The 15,660-nt window shown below is 45.5% G+C and overlaps 1 protein-coding gene across 1 annotated transcript in view; it reads left to right on the forward strand.

The window, feature by feature from the left end:
* Positions 1-1,930: 1,930 nt before the first annotated feature.
* Positions 1,931-15,660, forward strand: part of ATRN (attractin) — a gene marked incomplete at its 3' end in the record, with an annotated part of 54,426 nt that continues 40,696 nt past the window's right edge. Inside the window, exons 1-3 of the mRNA XM_009075280.1 lie at positions 1,931-2,001; positions 2,406-2,489; positions 7,772-7,885. Coding sequence (XP_009073528.1) covers positions 1,931-2,001; positions 2,406-2,489; positions 7,772-7,885 — 269 coding nt within the window. The remainder of the gene's footprint in view (positions 2,002-2,405; positions 2,490-7,771; positions 7,886-15,660) is intronic.

Below are 15,660 nucleotides of genomic sequence, written 5' to 3' on the forward strand. Positions count from 1 at the left end.
AAATGTGTATCATAGAATCACAGAATGCTTTGGGTTGGAAGGAATCTTTTAAAGACCACCTTGTTCCACCCCCTGCCATGGGCAGGGACGCCTTCCACTAGACCCGGCTGCTCCCAGCCCCATCCAGCCTGACCTGGAACACTCCCAGGGATGGGGCAGCCACAGCTGCTCTGGGCAACCTGTGCCAGTGCCTCACCACCCTCACAGGAAAGAATTTCTTCGTAATATCCAGCCTAAATCTATATCGTCTGTGTGAGTGTTTTGGTTTTTTTTTTTTTTTTTTTTTTTTAAATCTCACCTATCTGTATACCTACATCTGTGTCTCCATAGAAGGTACAGATGCTTTCTGTGCTCCTGAAGGTCAGTTTTGTCTTTACTTGCTTAAATGTTTATCTCCTAGAGAATTTCAATTATTGGCTTTTAAAACAATTAAACTCAACGTCTGAAGTTGAAAAGTGTTGTAATAAATTCATATGGAGAGAGAGAGGGAGGTGGTTTTTAATAATCTGGGTTTTGCCTTTTTAATTTGGGTTAGAGATGAGCATTGGAAGTGCTCAGTGGAAAAGAGTCTGGAAAATCATTTTTGACTCAGTCAAAATATTTAAAAAAGATGAGATGATAACATTAACAGGTCACTGGGAAAAGACACACAGAAGGTTCCAAGATACTGGTTTGGGGAACTTCTGATCTTGTTTCCTTCTCTTTTTTGCCAAGTTTGAATTTACAGTGTTTTTGTTGTACTGAAGCTCTGTTCTAAGTAGGACAGTTGGGTTTTGCCAGAGGGCTGTGATTTGCTCCAGCCATGTGTGCTGACAGTGGAATTTAGAACCTGCCTAGGTAGGAGACCTGGTTCAGGTGCCAATGTGTGCTCTGTCAGAACATGGTGTTTGGGCACTTTCAGATGCTGCTGCCACTTGCTGTCATCCTTCCCTGGCATTGATTTTCAGCTGTTTCTGCAATACTTCAGAAATTGGTTAAAACCCACTGGGAATATTTTGACTAATTCATATGAGATGGGAATGTTTATCCAAACAGTTTGGTTCTTGGCCTTGTCTTCTGCTTGTCTAGAATTTGTGCTGTACAGTGATTGCAGATACTGATAATAATCAAATAATCATGGTATGGTTTGGGTTGGAAGGGACCTTAAAGATCATCTTGTTCCGCCCCCTGCCATGGGCAGGGACCCCTCCCACTAGCCCAAGTCACTCCAAGCCCCATCCAACCTGGCCTGGAACACTCCCAGGGATGGGGCAGACACGGGTTCTCTAGGCAACCTGTGCCAGTGCCTCACCACCCTCACAAGGAAGAATGTTTTTCTAACATCCACTTCAAACCTACTCTCTTTCCATTTGAAATCATCCTCCCTTGTCCTGTCCTTTCATGCGCTTGTAACCAGTCCCTCTAACTCCTTTTCAGCCTTTCTTGCCATTTCTCTTTCCACTGAAAGTTTTTAATGGTTTTAATTGCATGTACATTGAGTGTCCTGGGATGAATGATTCCAACTGTACTTGCTTTTTACACATCCTTCTCCAGAGTCTTTTGCTGCTTTCAAGTTGTCACCACCTGGTTGGTTATAGGTGCAGAGGGAAGGGATGGTGTAGGGTAGTCCTGGCAGTGTCCCAGGAGTGGGACCACATAACATGTGATGACCTGGGGATGGGAATGTGCTGTGGGATGACCTGGGGATGGGAACATGCTACCAAAGGTGGGGGATGCCTGGAACTTATGTGCTCTGAGTTTGTCCTGAGATATGTCTTTGATGCACGAGGAATTAAGGTCTGTTTTGCACTAGAGGGTTATCATAGACTGGTTTGGATTGGAAGGGACCTTCAAGAACATCTTTATCCACACTCTCCCATGGGCAGGGACACCTTCCACTAGACCAGGTTGCTCCAAGCCCCATCCAACCTGGCCTGGAACACTTCCAGGTATGGGGTATGGAGATCAGACCTCTGTTCAGGAGGTCATCAGGGAGTTTGTTGAGAGTCAAGTACAGAATGGGTGAGAGGTCACACCATGAACTGTGTCTGAACATCATCCAGGAATGGTGTAGTTTGTATAAATAAATGGTTTAGGAATAATTTTTGCTTTTCTGTTGGGGAATTCCTTTTGCTGGTTATGTGGTATATCCACACAAGTGCATTTGACATCCGTCTGATAGAGATACCATCAGTCTTGAAGTCATGTCCTTTGAGGTGTCATTCTCAAAGGTCAATCATCAGAAGTCATGTAAGGAGAGTTCAGCGGGAGAATCGCAATGGGTTTTTGTTGTGCTGTTGTTGGTTTGTTTCAAGTGGCTCCTGAGTAAATAAAAATCTAATGATGAATCTTAAGAATGTAGGAAATCCTTTCCAAATGTTTCAGACCCCTGGAGACTAATCCTTGTCTATGTTTTTTCTTTACAGGCTCACTGGACCTTCAGGGTATGTCACAGATGGGCCTGGGAATTACAAATACAAGACAAAGTGCACGTGGCTCATTGAAGGAAGGTGAGTGTTGGAAGTATCTTGGGTTTGCCTCCTGCTTACTGTGGCTTTCAATTGAGGTTTATCTGCATTTAGTGTTTTTAGGTCTCAGGAGTCTTTCTAGCCATTCTTAAAGCTGGATTGGGCAACACTTATTCTTGGTAAATAAGTTTGTTGGTGGGTTTTGTTTTTGGGTTTTTTTTGTGCAAATGAACCCTTCAAAACTGGCTAGAGGTTTTTTGTTGAAACAACATGTGGTAAACACGAATCAGTGCATTTGTGTAAATAATGAAGGATTATGAATTGTTTAACTGATAGTGAGCCATTCAGATGCTGGGATTCACTGTGCATGGGAGTTTTTGGCAGTATGGAGAGAAAAAAGGAAAAACACTCTGAAAGCCTTCATTGATGAAGAATTACTTCTTGTAGTGATGTACTTCAGATGCTTCTTCACTCACTGGGCCATGAGGACTTGAGAAGGACCATTGACCTTTTTCACAAAGCTCTAAACTGGGAGAAGTCCCTCACACCTCTCCCCCTCACTTCTTTGCCCTTCCTGTATTTGGTCCTTATATTGCTTACAGCAATGCCTTGTAGAGATTTTTAGGAATAACATATTTAGTGCCTGTCCTCTGACTGTTACCTGATTGGTATTGCAGCAGTCCAGAGCATCTCACTTGTTAAATTCTATTTTTCATAGTCCCAGGCAGTTGCCAGGGCTGTAAAATCAATTTGTTTAGTGTCTAAAAGTGTTGCCTGTTTGGATATGATGCTGTGTGTTAAGAGTTGTGTTCAGTCACATTCCATATTGTTCCCTGAATCTGAAAGTTTCAAATTTGTGAATTGGAATGAGTAATGTGAGAGCACGAACTTCATAGAATCATAGAATTTTAGGGGTTGGAATGGACCTTAGAGATCACCTAGTCCCAACCCCCTGCCCTGGGCATGGATACCTCCCACCACACCAGGTTGCTCAAGGCTTTATCCAGCCTGGCTTTGAACACTGCCAGGGTTGGGGCAGCCACAGCCTCCCTGGGCAGCCTGTGCCAGTGTCTCACTAACCTCACAGGAAAAAACTTTCTCCTAATAATCTAGCCTAAATTTCCTTCCTTCAATTTGAATCCGTTACCCCTTGTCCTGTCACTACAGTTCCTAACCAAGAGTCCCTCTGCAGCTTCCCTGGAGCCTCTTCAGATCCTGGAGTGTTGCTGTGAGGTCTTCACACAACGTTCTCTTCTCCAGGCTGAACAGCCCCAACTCCTTCAGCCTGTCCTCATAGGGGAGATGCTCCAGTAGTCTTACCAACTTCATGGCCTCCTCTGGACTTGCTCCAACAGTTTCATGTCCTTATGTTGATGGTAGCAGAACTGCACTCAGTATTCCAGGTGGGGTCTCACGAGAGCAGAGTAGCTGGTGAGAGTCACCTTTGACTTGCTGGCCACACTCCTTTGGAGTGTGCAACTTGCACTTAATGCTGTAAGCTGAGATACCATGGCAACCTGGAGGATAAGAACTTAGTAAAAGCCCAGAGTGCATTTTTCCTTGGTCTTCTCCCTGTGTTTGACATCTCTGTCCATGACAGGGACAGTGGGCTTGAGGCACCCTCAGCAGGTTTGCTGGCAACATCAAGCTGTGTGGCCGCACAGTGGAGGGAAGGGATGGTCCAGAGGGACCTGGACAGGCTGGAGAGGTGGGACCATGGAAACCTCATGGAATTCAACAAGGCAAAGTCAAGGTGTTGCACCTGGGTCGGGGTGATCCCAAGGACACAGGATGGGCAGAGAATGGCTGGAGAGCAAGACCAAGGACTTGAGGATGTTGATAATGAAAGGCTGGACATGCCCCAGCCATGTGCACTGGCACCCAGAAACCAGCTGTGTGCTAGGCTCATCCCACTGCATGGGCAGCAGGTGAGGGGAATTCTGGCCCTCTGCCCCACTCACTGGCAGTGCTGCCTCCAGCTCTGGGTTCCTCATCACATGGAGGACATGGGCTTCTTGGAGCAAGTCCAGAGGAGGCTATGGAGATGCTTTGAGGGCTGGAGAACCTCTGCAGTGGAGCCAGGCTGGGAGAGCTGCAGCTGTGGAGCCTGGAGAAGAGAAGGCTTCAGGGAGACTTTAAAGTCCTTTTCAGTGTCTTAGGAGGCTCCAAGAGAGCTGGAGAAGGACTTTGGACAAGGGCCTGGAGTGCTAGGACCAGGGGGAATGGCTTCCCACTGCCAGAGGGCAGGGTTAGATTAAATATTGGGAAGAAATTGTTCCCTGTGAGGGTGGTGAGGCACTGGCACAGGTTGTCCAGAGAAGCTGTGGCTGCCCCATCCCTGAAATTGTTCCATGCCAGGTTGGATGGGACTTGGAGCAACGTGGTCTAGTGGAAGGTGTCCCTGCGCATGGCAGTAGCGTTGGGACTAGCTGTTCTTTAAGGTCCCTTCCCACTCAAACCATTCCTTGTTTCTTTGGGAGGTCTGATGGGTAGGGGGGAACTCATATTCACTGTATCTGCTTCATTTATTTGGGATAAGGAAGTTAAGTTCCTAAGCTCCCAAGATCCTCAAAGGTGAGGGCTAAACTGCCTCAGAGAGACATCCAGAACGTTGCAGTTGAGAGCCAACCACTCACTAACTCTGCAAGGAGTCCAGGTCTTTGAGGTGGTTCAGATCAAAAGTTGGATGCACAAGTGGCAACACCTTTTAATTTTTGGAGGTAGTAGGAATACAACTGCTGACAGTTTGCAATTATTTATAATTAAAAATGTTTTGCAAGAATGTTATTACAGCCAAAGCAGCCTCAGCACTTCCAGCACAGACGCTTAACCATCACAGCTTCTTTTTTAAAGGATATTGTGACTCATATTTTTATCAGAAGTGTACTGCTGCTCACGAGTCCTCCATAATGTCACCACAACTGCTCCTCCAGCCTTTATTTGCTGCTGCTGAGAAGCTTCCTAGAGAACCATGACTTAATGAGGTTTGAAGTGAGATCTTCCTTGCTGGAAAGACAAAAATGTTCCTCCCTGTTGCACAGCCAGGCATTTAGGTTGGAGTCTTTTTCCTGCTTCTGACTGTTTGTACCCTGCTGTCAGAGGATGGTTCTAAACAGAAAGGAGATAATCACACTGATTAAAGCAGCTGAAATATGCAGCAGTGTGAAAAGAGCCCAAGCTCACTGCCAACTTGAAATTCCCAGAGATCTGGACTTGGAAAGCAGTGTCTGCAAAGCTGTTCAGTTTTGCTGAGTGCCCTCACCTTGTTGCCAGCATTCCAGTGTGCAGAGGACTTTGAGGTTAGCAGGGGAAGGTACAATCTAGGAAGAATTTCTATCCAGAAAGGGTGATTAGTTACTGGAATATGCTACCCAGGAAGGTGGTGGAGTCACCATCCCAGGAGGTGTTTCAGGAGAGACTGGACGTGGCACTTAGTACTAGTACTTAGTCTAGTTGCCATGGTGGTATTAGGTCATAGGTTGGACTCGATGATCTCAGAGGTCGTTTCCAACCTGATTGATTCTGTGGTTCTGTGAGTCCAAAGGTACAATCCTAGCTAAGTTCAGATATAAAATAAGCCACGTGTTGCTTGCTGTTCTCTTTTCCTTTCTGTGCCATTCTTGGCTCTTCTTTGCTGGTGTCTGTTCTCTGTCCTCATCCTGGGGGTGTCCTTCTCATTTTTCCCCAGGAGTGTGAGGCAAAGCAGATGAGATCCATGAAGCCAGAGCATCCCAAGGCAGAACCTGTATCCATGTGCCTGATCATTGTGCAGATGAGAGCTGCCTGCTAACGAGTCGTTAGCTGTAGCGGAGAGACTCTTTATTTTCTTCATGGTCTGAAGCTTTATTGATTGAGCTTTTCTTCTTACTCTTACAACTGTCAGACTGTGCAAATAGCAGCAACTCCCCACGACTCCATAGGCTGCTCAGTTTTGAAACCATGAGTACGCTTTGTACCTTTTCTTTAAGCAGGACTTTATCTTTGAGTTCCACCTGCTGCTCTTTTTCCAGAGGCCTGGAGTAGATCATTGTGCCTATCAAAAAATAGTTGTTTGCAGGATAAGTCCCTAAAGAATTCCTTTCCTGTGGGAAGGAAGGACTGTGGCAAACTGACATTTTATTAATTCATTTCATTAGGATGAACAGGGATTTCATCTAATCCAAGGGCAATGCTGTTGGACAGATCCTAATCACTTGCATCTTTCCTTTCAACAGCTACAGCTGTGGGTTGGAACAAGCAGTGCTGATGTGGATTCATTTTCATTTTATCTCAGGTCCAGGCACAGTGTTAGTGGTGTTTGCACCCTCCTGGAGCTGATCCCTAAATTAGTTATTTGGCTACTGTGTGATTTAGGTCTGTCTTTGCATATAGGCCATGAAACAAATGGTATCTTAGCATGGTGAGAAGCTCAACAAGCCCTGACCATGTGCACTGGCACCCAGAACCCTCTGTGTGCTGGGCTCATCCCACGGCTTGGGCAGCAGGTGAGGGAGGATTCTGCCCCTCTGCCCTGCTCAGATGAGACCTCACCTGCAGTGCTGCCTCCAGCTCTGGGGCACCAACAGCAGAAGGATGTGAAGCTGCTGGAAGAAGTCCAGGGGAGGCCCCAGGGATGCTCTGAGGGCTGGAGCACCTCTGCTGTGCAGCCAGGCTGGGAGAGCTAGGGCTGTGCAGCCTGGAGAAGAGAAAGCTCCAGGGAGATCTTAGAGCCCCTTCCAGTGCCTAAGGGGGCTCCAAGAGAGCTGCAGAGGGACTTGGGACCTCTTTGGACCTGCAGTTTGAAAGGACTTCCCTCAGGAGGACCCTCTGTTTTGCACAAAGAATGAAGAGAAGAAGGATTGCTGCCAGCTGCTGAGCAAGTACATCATCTCAGGCCTTCATAATCATATCAATCTGCAGAAAGTCCCTTGAACATGGAAAAAACCCCACTGGTTAGTTCCCTGATGGTGACTGTGATTCTTCATGTGTGCTCATGTAGATTTTCCTTGCTTACCCTTGCAAAGCCCTTTCGCTAGGAGAGTCAGCACCAGGGAAGGGCAGAGGGTTGGCTATGCCTGCCCTGTGCTATCTGCTGTTGATGGTGAGAAAAGGCTTAAGAGCATTGTTTTATGACCATGAATAATCTGTTGCTTAATACTAGAGGAGCTGCACAGCAGAAAAATAAAGCCAGAGCATGTTTGATGCATATACACTTATACCACATAATTCAGTTTCAGTCTTGTTTAGAGCAGAGCATCACACCAGAGGAGTGTGTTGGAGGGACTTTGCCATGTGTGTCCATTGGCTAATTACAAATCTTGTATTAATTAATCTTTTTTTCCCAGGCCAAACACAATCCTGAGGCTTCGATTCAATCACTTTGCCACAGAGTGTAGTTGGGACCACTTGTATGTGTATGATGGAGACTCAATCTATGCTCCCTTACTGGCAGCTTTTAGGTAAGTTCCCCTTGGTAAGAATCTAATTGTACCCAATGATATTTCTTTAACTTAGAACCTGACTTAAATGTGGCTCCAAACAGCGTAAATATGTTCCAGTAATCTAAATATATAGCACTGCAAATGCAGCATAGAGACAGTGTCCTCTTGTGCACTCATCATCAGCAGAAACAATTACAGAGTTGTTGTTGCTTTTACAATGAGCAACTCATGTTACTGCGCTGTGGCATGCAAGTATTATGTTTTCATTTCCAAATCCTGATTATCTGAGAGACAAAAAAATTATTGTCATCTGCCTGAGCTGGAGATGATTTGGTATTCAGGCTCCTTCCAAAGGAAAGAACTGTCTTATTTATCAGGTTTGAGCATGGCTTAGGAGTCAACTTGTAGTATGTCAATGCTGACAGAAGGCAAAAGCCAATTAATGTTGCAGACACATAGGTCTCAAAGAATTATGTCTATTTTTACATCCCTTAACATTTCAATTTTTAAACCCTTTGGAACTTGTTCAGAAACAACAGCAATGGATCAGACAAACTTGTGAAAATATAGAATCACAGTCTGGTTTGGGTTGGAGAGACCTTAAAAACCATCTGGTTCCACTCCCCTGCCGTGGACAAGGACATCTTCCACTACACGTTGCTCCAAGCCCCATCCAACCTGGCCTTGAACACTTGCAGAGAGGGGGGAGCCACAGCTTCTCTGGGCAACCTGTGCCAGTGCCTCACCACCCTCACAGGGAAGAATTTCTTCCTCATGTAATCTAACCCTGCCCTCTGTCAGTTTGTAGCCATTCCCCCTTGTCCTGTCAGTCTATGCCCTTGTCAAATGTCCCTCTCCAGCTCTTGACACATGTAAAAATATCTGTTCTTCCAGTGGGTGACAGGGATTTGGCTCATCCATGTGTTGAGAGACCAGGCTGCAGCTGCTGGTGAACAACAGACACTTCACACCGAGACCTAAATGTAACTTGTGCGTTTCTGTGCTTCAGGCTCCCAGAAACAAGCACCACCTTATGCTTTCTGATCTTGTAGCTGAAATTAGAAAAATAATCCCAAGTTATCGCTGGAAAAACTACTAGTTCCCCTTGGGCCTTGCTTGTTCCAAGTGGCTGCGTGACTGTTTCCAGAATTAACCTTCTGCTGGGCTTCCTCTCATTTGTGAAATGAGGAGCTAAAAATACTTTGTGTTTGTTCTAGAAAATCTCTATGAGAGAAGATCAGCAGAGGAACTAAAAGTTGCTAAAAAATTAAAACCACCACATGTGGTTTTTTTGGTCTTCAACTGCCAACACAGAGTTGTTTGTAGTGAATAAAATGTTTTCTGTAAAGCTTGAGACTAACCTGAGGTCAAAACAGGATGCAGGCATGAATCGCTATGTTATTCTCATCTCATTTGAAGAAGAAACAACGTACTCTCTTCTAAAAACCTCCAAAAACCTGGAAGTGCCACCTGGAAGTGCTCTTCTGGTATCATGCACTGATTGATATGCAGGAAGAGGAGGAAATGTCATCTTGACTCATAGTCATTTTGCTCTAATCGAGCTAATTTTTAATACACTGGTGAAAAGGTGAAATGATGATGATTTGTGCCTGTAGTTTCTTGTGTGTTCTCCAAAAATTAATGGGCTTTTTAAATTGAGGTTTTAAGTAGTTCACAGCATTAACAATTATGGTTCAGGCTGGAAAATCATCTGTAAATCACTAGGAAGTCTGGGCCTGAGGACAAGGCAAGCGTGAGCTTAATACAATAACATTTTTGAGGTAGGGAAAAAGAATTCAATTTTTTTTTTAATTGCTTCTTCAGATGACATTTGAATTTCATCTTCATTAGCAGTGAGCTGTGCTGTTCAGTAATCTAAGTTCAGGAAATGGCAGATGCTTCTCATTTTCATCAAGTGCCAGAAAGCATCTGTTGAAAAATACCTTTCTCTGGTCCAAAACTACGCGCACTAGAATTCATTCATATTTTATCCGTTTTCTTGGGTTATATTACATTTTATTATTAACCATAACAGTATTTCCTTCTTCATTATTTTTTCACCCTTGCAAGATTGAGCTTTGTACAGTTGGACACTGTAAACTTGCAGAGTTTGTTGATAAACAGTATAAATTCCTCCCTCTCTTGCCTCTCTGAACTCAGTTTTGTTCGCTCCCTGACTTTTTACAGCAGTTCCCTCACTTCCTTCACTGCTCTCCTCTTGTTTTCTTGACCTTCTGCTGCTCCTTTATATTTGTTCACAAGCTGATATTTACCCTGAATAGAAGATGATCTTGGAAATCCTCAGCACTGGACTATGGGGAAACTTTAAATTGGTTTTATAAATTTTGAACAGCAATAAATATTTGCATAATGCCAACATTTACACAGTGAAACTGTCTGCAGTGTGTGTACTAAACTCCTTGTGGTCTGAGAGCCCCCAGGGCTCTCTGGTCCTGTACATTAAGCTTTTTTTTTTTCTATTAAACTGTGTTAAAAACATCTTTGCTGGCTTATATTTGTGATTATAAGCAAGAGGAGACTGTGTAAAGGTGCTGCTTCAACAATACAGTAAAAGAACGTGGAGGAAACAAATCCAGTGTGTTCATCATCACAGATGAAGAAATCTGAAGGGGATAAACTCCACTCAGCATCTGTGAACTTTGTTGGTTTTCTTGTTAAATTTACTCCATGTTAAACATTGACCAGAGTTGCGTCTGCACCTTTAATTTCATTTTGCACTGGTTGGTGGGGGATGTTTTCCTTTTCAAACACAGTTGTTCTTGTGCAAGACATTTGGCTGTGGCCCAGAAGCTCCTGGTGGTTGTGATCAGCTGCCAGATGGATGGTTGTGGTGGCGACACTGCTCTGTGGTGCCTCCATGTGAGGTCTTGTGCCCTCAGCAAATAGGGGCAGCTCACTTTCCTTTGGGGACTTGCAGGTCAATATGGCACTTGAGCACCCAGATTTGGTTCTTGGAGTTAGTTGGGTTGAAGGGTCTGATCCCTCACTCAAAGCAGGGTGAGCTTCAGAGCCCTTTGCTCAAGACTTGGCCCAGTCAAGGTGTGAATTTCCCTTTAGGATAGAGATCTTGTCGGTTGTCTGGGTCAGTGGTCCTTCTCAGCCCACCCTGCTGTTAAAGAAATAAATCTAATACTCATGTCTGATCAGAATCTCCTTTGTTGCAACCTGTGTTGCCTCATAGCCTTCATTGGTGAACCTCTGGTGCTGTCTCCTCTGTAATCACTCCTGAGATAGTCAGAGGCAGCGATTGGAATTCACTCTTGTCCAGCCATGTCTCCTCCAGGGTAGACAAACCTCCCTCATTCTACCTTTCCTTATATGTTGTATGGTTGCCCTCCTATTTTTATCCTCTGTTCCCTCAATCCTTTCTCTGAAGTTGTATCCCACCTTGCTGCACTCGTGCTCTGAGGCACCAACATCAGAAGCATGTGGAGCTGCTGGAGCAAGTCCAGAGATGCTCCGAGGGCTGGAGCACCTCTGCTCTGGAGCCAGACTGGGAGAACTGTCCATCCTGGAGAAGAGAAGGCTTCAGGGAGACCTTGTAGTGTATTGCAGCACATAAAGAGGCTCTCCAAAAGATCTGCAGAGGGACTTTGGACAAGGGCCTGGAGTGCCAGGACAAGGGGGAATGGCTTCCAACTGCCAGAGGGCAGGGATAGATGGGATATTGGGAAGGAATTCTTCCCGGTGAGGGTGGTGAGGCACTGGCGCAGGCTGCCCAGTTATAGAATCATAGAATCAACCTGGTTGGAAGAGACCTCAAAGATGTTCTGTTCCCTGGAAGTGTTCCATGCTAGGTTGGATGGGGCTTGGAGCAACCTGGTGTAGTGGAAGGTGTCCCTGGCCACGGCAGGGGGTTCGAACTAGATGGTCTTTAAGGTCCCTTCCAGCCAAACCATTTTATGATTCAATGATTTTATAGTACTGATTTCACAAATGCAGCTCACAGAAAATAGAATGGCGCAGGCTGTTATAGAATCATAGAATCAACCTGGTTGGAAGAGACCTCAAAGATGTTCTGTTCCCTGGAAGTGTTCCATGCTAGGTTGGATGGGGCTTGGAGCAACCTGGTGTAGTGGAAGGTGTCCCTGGCCACGGCAGGGGGTTCGAACTAGATGGTCTTTAAGGTCCCTTCCAGCCAAACCATTTTATGATTCAATGATTTTATAGTACTGATTTCACAAATGCAGCTCACAGAAAATAGAAGTTTTTTCAGTTCTGTTCCCTGGAAGTGTTCCATGCTAGGTTGGATGGGGCTTGGAGCAACCTGGTGTAGTGGAAGGTGTCCCTGGCCACGGCAGGGGGTTCGAACTAGATGGTCTTTAAGGTCCCTTCCAGCCAAACCATTTTATGATTCAATGATTTTATAGTACTGATTTCACAAATGCAGCTCACAGAAAATAGAAGTTTTTTCAGCACAAAGCAGAGGTTTGCCTTTCCCTGAGTAAGAAGTGTCATTGGGCAGCTGAGCTGAGTAGGAGTTTATTTGCTTTGGAGTAGTGATGATTGCAAAATGTTTTGAAACCTCATGGAAAAACTGGAAGCGATGTGCTGTGAAACAAACTGATCTTGGCCAGAGTCGAGTTGCTCAGAGGTTCTGGATTGTAGTTTAAAGAAAGTTTTGCGTAATCCTTTATCATTCTGATTGTGCCTGTTGGATTCATTTTCATGGCAGATAATGTAAATTCTGTTTGTGCTGCTTTATATTCAATATGATGCTGAGCACAGGCTGATTTATTCATGGTTTTCCAGGTTCAGCCTTTCAAGGATCTGATTATTATCGCTGTGTTGTGTTCTCTGAAAGAAATTGCAATGCCCCATCCCTGGAAATGTTCAAGGCCAGGTTGCATAAACCTTGAGCAAACTGGTCTAGTGGAAGGTGTCCGTGCTCATGGCGGGGTGTGAAGCAAGATGGTCTTTGAGGTCCCTTGCTACTCAAATCCTTCAGTGATTAATATATCTCTATATCTGTCAGAGAGGAGCTTTTCCCAAGGGCATGGAATACCAGGGCAAAGGGGAATGGCTTTAAACTGAAGGAGAGTAGGATTAGATTGGGTATTAGGAAGCAATTGTACCCTGTGAGGGTGGTGATGCACTGGCACAGGTTGCTCAGAGAAGCTGTGGCTGCTCCATCCCTGGGAGTGTTCAAGGCCAGGTTGGATGGGGCTTGGAGCAACCTGGTCTAGTGGAAGGTATTCCTGCCTAAGGCAGGGTGTTGGAATCAGGTGGTCTTTAAGATGCTTTCAAATCAAAACTAGTCTGTTTCTATGATTCAGTTTTCTTGGGCTGTTTGCAACTTCTGTAGGTGGATAGTGTCCTCTTTAGTTATTTACATATGCCTTATCAGAAGAAGATTGAAAAATGGAGGAAATGGGAGATAGATGATATGGGGAACAGCTGGGGGGCATCAGGCTGAAGCAAAGGAGGTTTGGGGTGGGGTGGCCCTTCTCCCTCTTTGCAACTTGCTGACAGGAGCCTGTAGCCAGGTGGGAGTTGGGCTCTGCTCCCAGGGAACAAGTGACAGGACAAGAGGAAATGGCCTCAAGCTGTACCAGGGGAGATTCAGGTAGGAGAATTAGATTGGGTATTAGGAAGCAATTGTACCCTGTGAGGGTGGTGATGCACTGGCACAGGTTGCTCAGAGAAGCTGTGGCTGCTCCATCCCTGGGAGTGTTCAAGGCCAGGTTGGATGGGGCTTGGAGCAACCTGGTCTAGTGTAAGGTATTCCTGCCTAAGGCAGGGTGTTGGAATCAGGTGGTCTTTAAGATGCTTTCATTAGATTGGGTATTAGGAAGCAATTGTACCCTGTGAGGGTGGTGATGCACTGGCACAGGTTGCTCAGAGAAGCTGTGGCTGCTCCATCCCTGGGAGTGTTCAAGGCCAGGTTGGATGGGGCTTGGAGCAACCTGGTCTAGTGTAAGGTATTCCTGCCTAAGGCAGGGTGTTGGAATCAGGTGGTCTTTAAGATGCTTTCAAATCAAAACTAGTCTGTTTCTATGATTCAGTTTTCTTGGGCTGTTTGCAACTTCTGTAGGTGGATAGTGTCCTCTTTAGTTATTTACATATGCCTTATCAGAAGAAGATTGAAAAATGGAGGAAATGGGAGATAGATGATATGGGGAACAGCTGGGGGGCATCAGGCTGAAGCAAAGGAGGTTTGGGGTGGGGTGGCCCTTCTCCCTCTTTGCAACTTGCTGACAGGAGCCTGTAGCCAGGTGGGAGTTGGGCTCTGCTCCCAGGGAACAAGTGACAGGACAAGAGGAAATGGCCTCAAGCTGTACCAGGGGAGATTCAGGTTGGACATCAGGCCCCAGCGGCCAGGGGCCTTTGTCTCTCCTAAGTATCCGAGCATCTGATAACATGTATGGGGAAAAATTCCTTAAAGCAACAGAGGAGCTCCTACCAAACCCTAACAGGCACTCAGTGCTCTGGTGTAGCTGACAAGGTGATAACTGGTCACAGGTTGGACTCTAGGATCCTGGAGGTCTTTTCCAACCTAAATGATTCTGTGGTTGTATATGGTGAGAGCATCCGCTATGGAGGCACCTATGTTCTTGCCAAACAAATCCCACAATTGAGGTTTCTACAAGCAAACCTATAATTGTCCTGTGCTAGTGCTTTTATTAAGGAAGGTTCTTGTGGGGGATTTTTGTCTTCTCTCACTACTGCTGTTCACTCTGTGGTTTCATTCTTTGCTGCTGTTACTCTTCCTCTCCAGGGCCCTCCTGTTAGATTGGCCTGTAATAGCAGTGAGAAGTGCTGAAGAAGAAACCAGAACAAAGGAATTTTTCTTGTCCCTGAGCTGTAGTTGGCCTTCTCCTGAATGATATTTAGATGTCTGTTTTCCTGTGGTGAATGTACCATCCCACAGTTTCCATTACAGAGGAATATTATGAATGAAACAAGAAGTTTATTAGGCTTTTTGGTTTTGGATGTTGTGGGAAATGGTCTTTCGGAAGAGATAATCTTCAGATCAGAAGTGTCAAATTTGAGAGTGAAACAGGCACCTCTTCCACAGAGTAAAAAAAATTCATTTTGCCTTTTAATCCCATAACCTTGAGATGTGAAAGGTGGTGGTGGGGGAAGTTGGCTTTCTCACAAGGAAACATTTACTGAGCTGTGTATCAGCAAATGTGCTGGAGCTGTGTGGCCAAAACATGGGATCAGGTTACAGTAATCCTGTCATGTTGGTAAAATGAAGGATGGCTCTCTGTCCATGCTAGGACTTGTGCAGGAAGGGCTGTTCTGCAGTTTGCAGGCTGACCCTGCCATAGGTAACATGTTCTTCTGTTCCTCTGGGTGTAAACACCCCAAAATCTACAGGCAAAAGGATCACTGGGTGTCTGTGCTGTTCGTTGAGCACCACATTGCGTTGTAGTGTGGGGACAGAAGAATCCAGGTCATAAAAAAGTGCTTTCCAGGTGGTGTGAATGGATGCTGAGGAGAGCTGGGAGTGTTTTTCCTTGGGTGTAGAAACTCCTTTATCCCATCCTAGGAAATGGTCTTCGACTACATTTGCTTTTTGTTGTGAAGAGATGTGGAAAGAGGAAAAGTAAGTTCTTTTCAGGGGGAGAAGTTCTTTTCATTGTTGTTTTTTAGTGGATGGTGGCCTTGGATATTCAGAAGTCGCAGGGCACAGGACCAGGCTCGGCTGCTTTCCCGGGAGAGTGGCTGGAGCTGCCTTCCAGTTCCCTGCCCAACACGCTCCACTCTGCCACTTGGAGCCTCTGCTTGTCAAAGAGCTTTGACTGTCTCTCTGAAAATAAGAGGGA

The sequence above is a fragment of the Acanthisitta chloris genome, unplaced genomic scaffold, assembly GCF_000695815.1.
Source record: "Acanthisitta chloris isolate BGI_N310 unplaced genomic scaffold, ASM69581v1 scaffold8685, whole genome shotgun sequence".
Classification (NCBI taxonomy): domain Eukaryota; kingdom Metazoa; phylum Chordata; class Aves; order Passeriformes; family Acanthisittidae; genus Acanthisitta; species Acanthisitta chloris.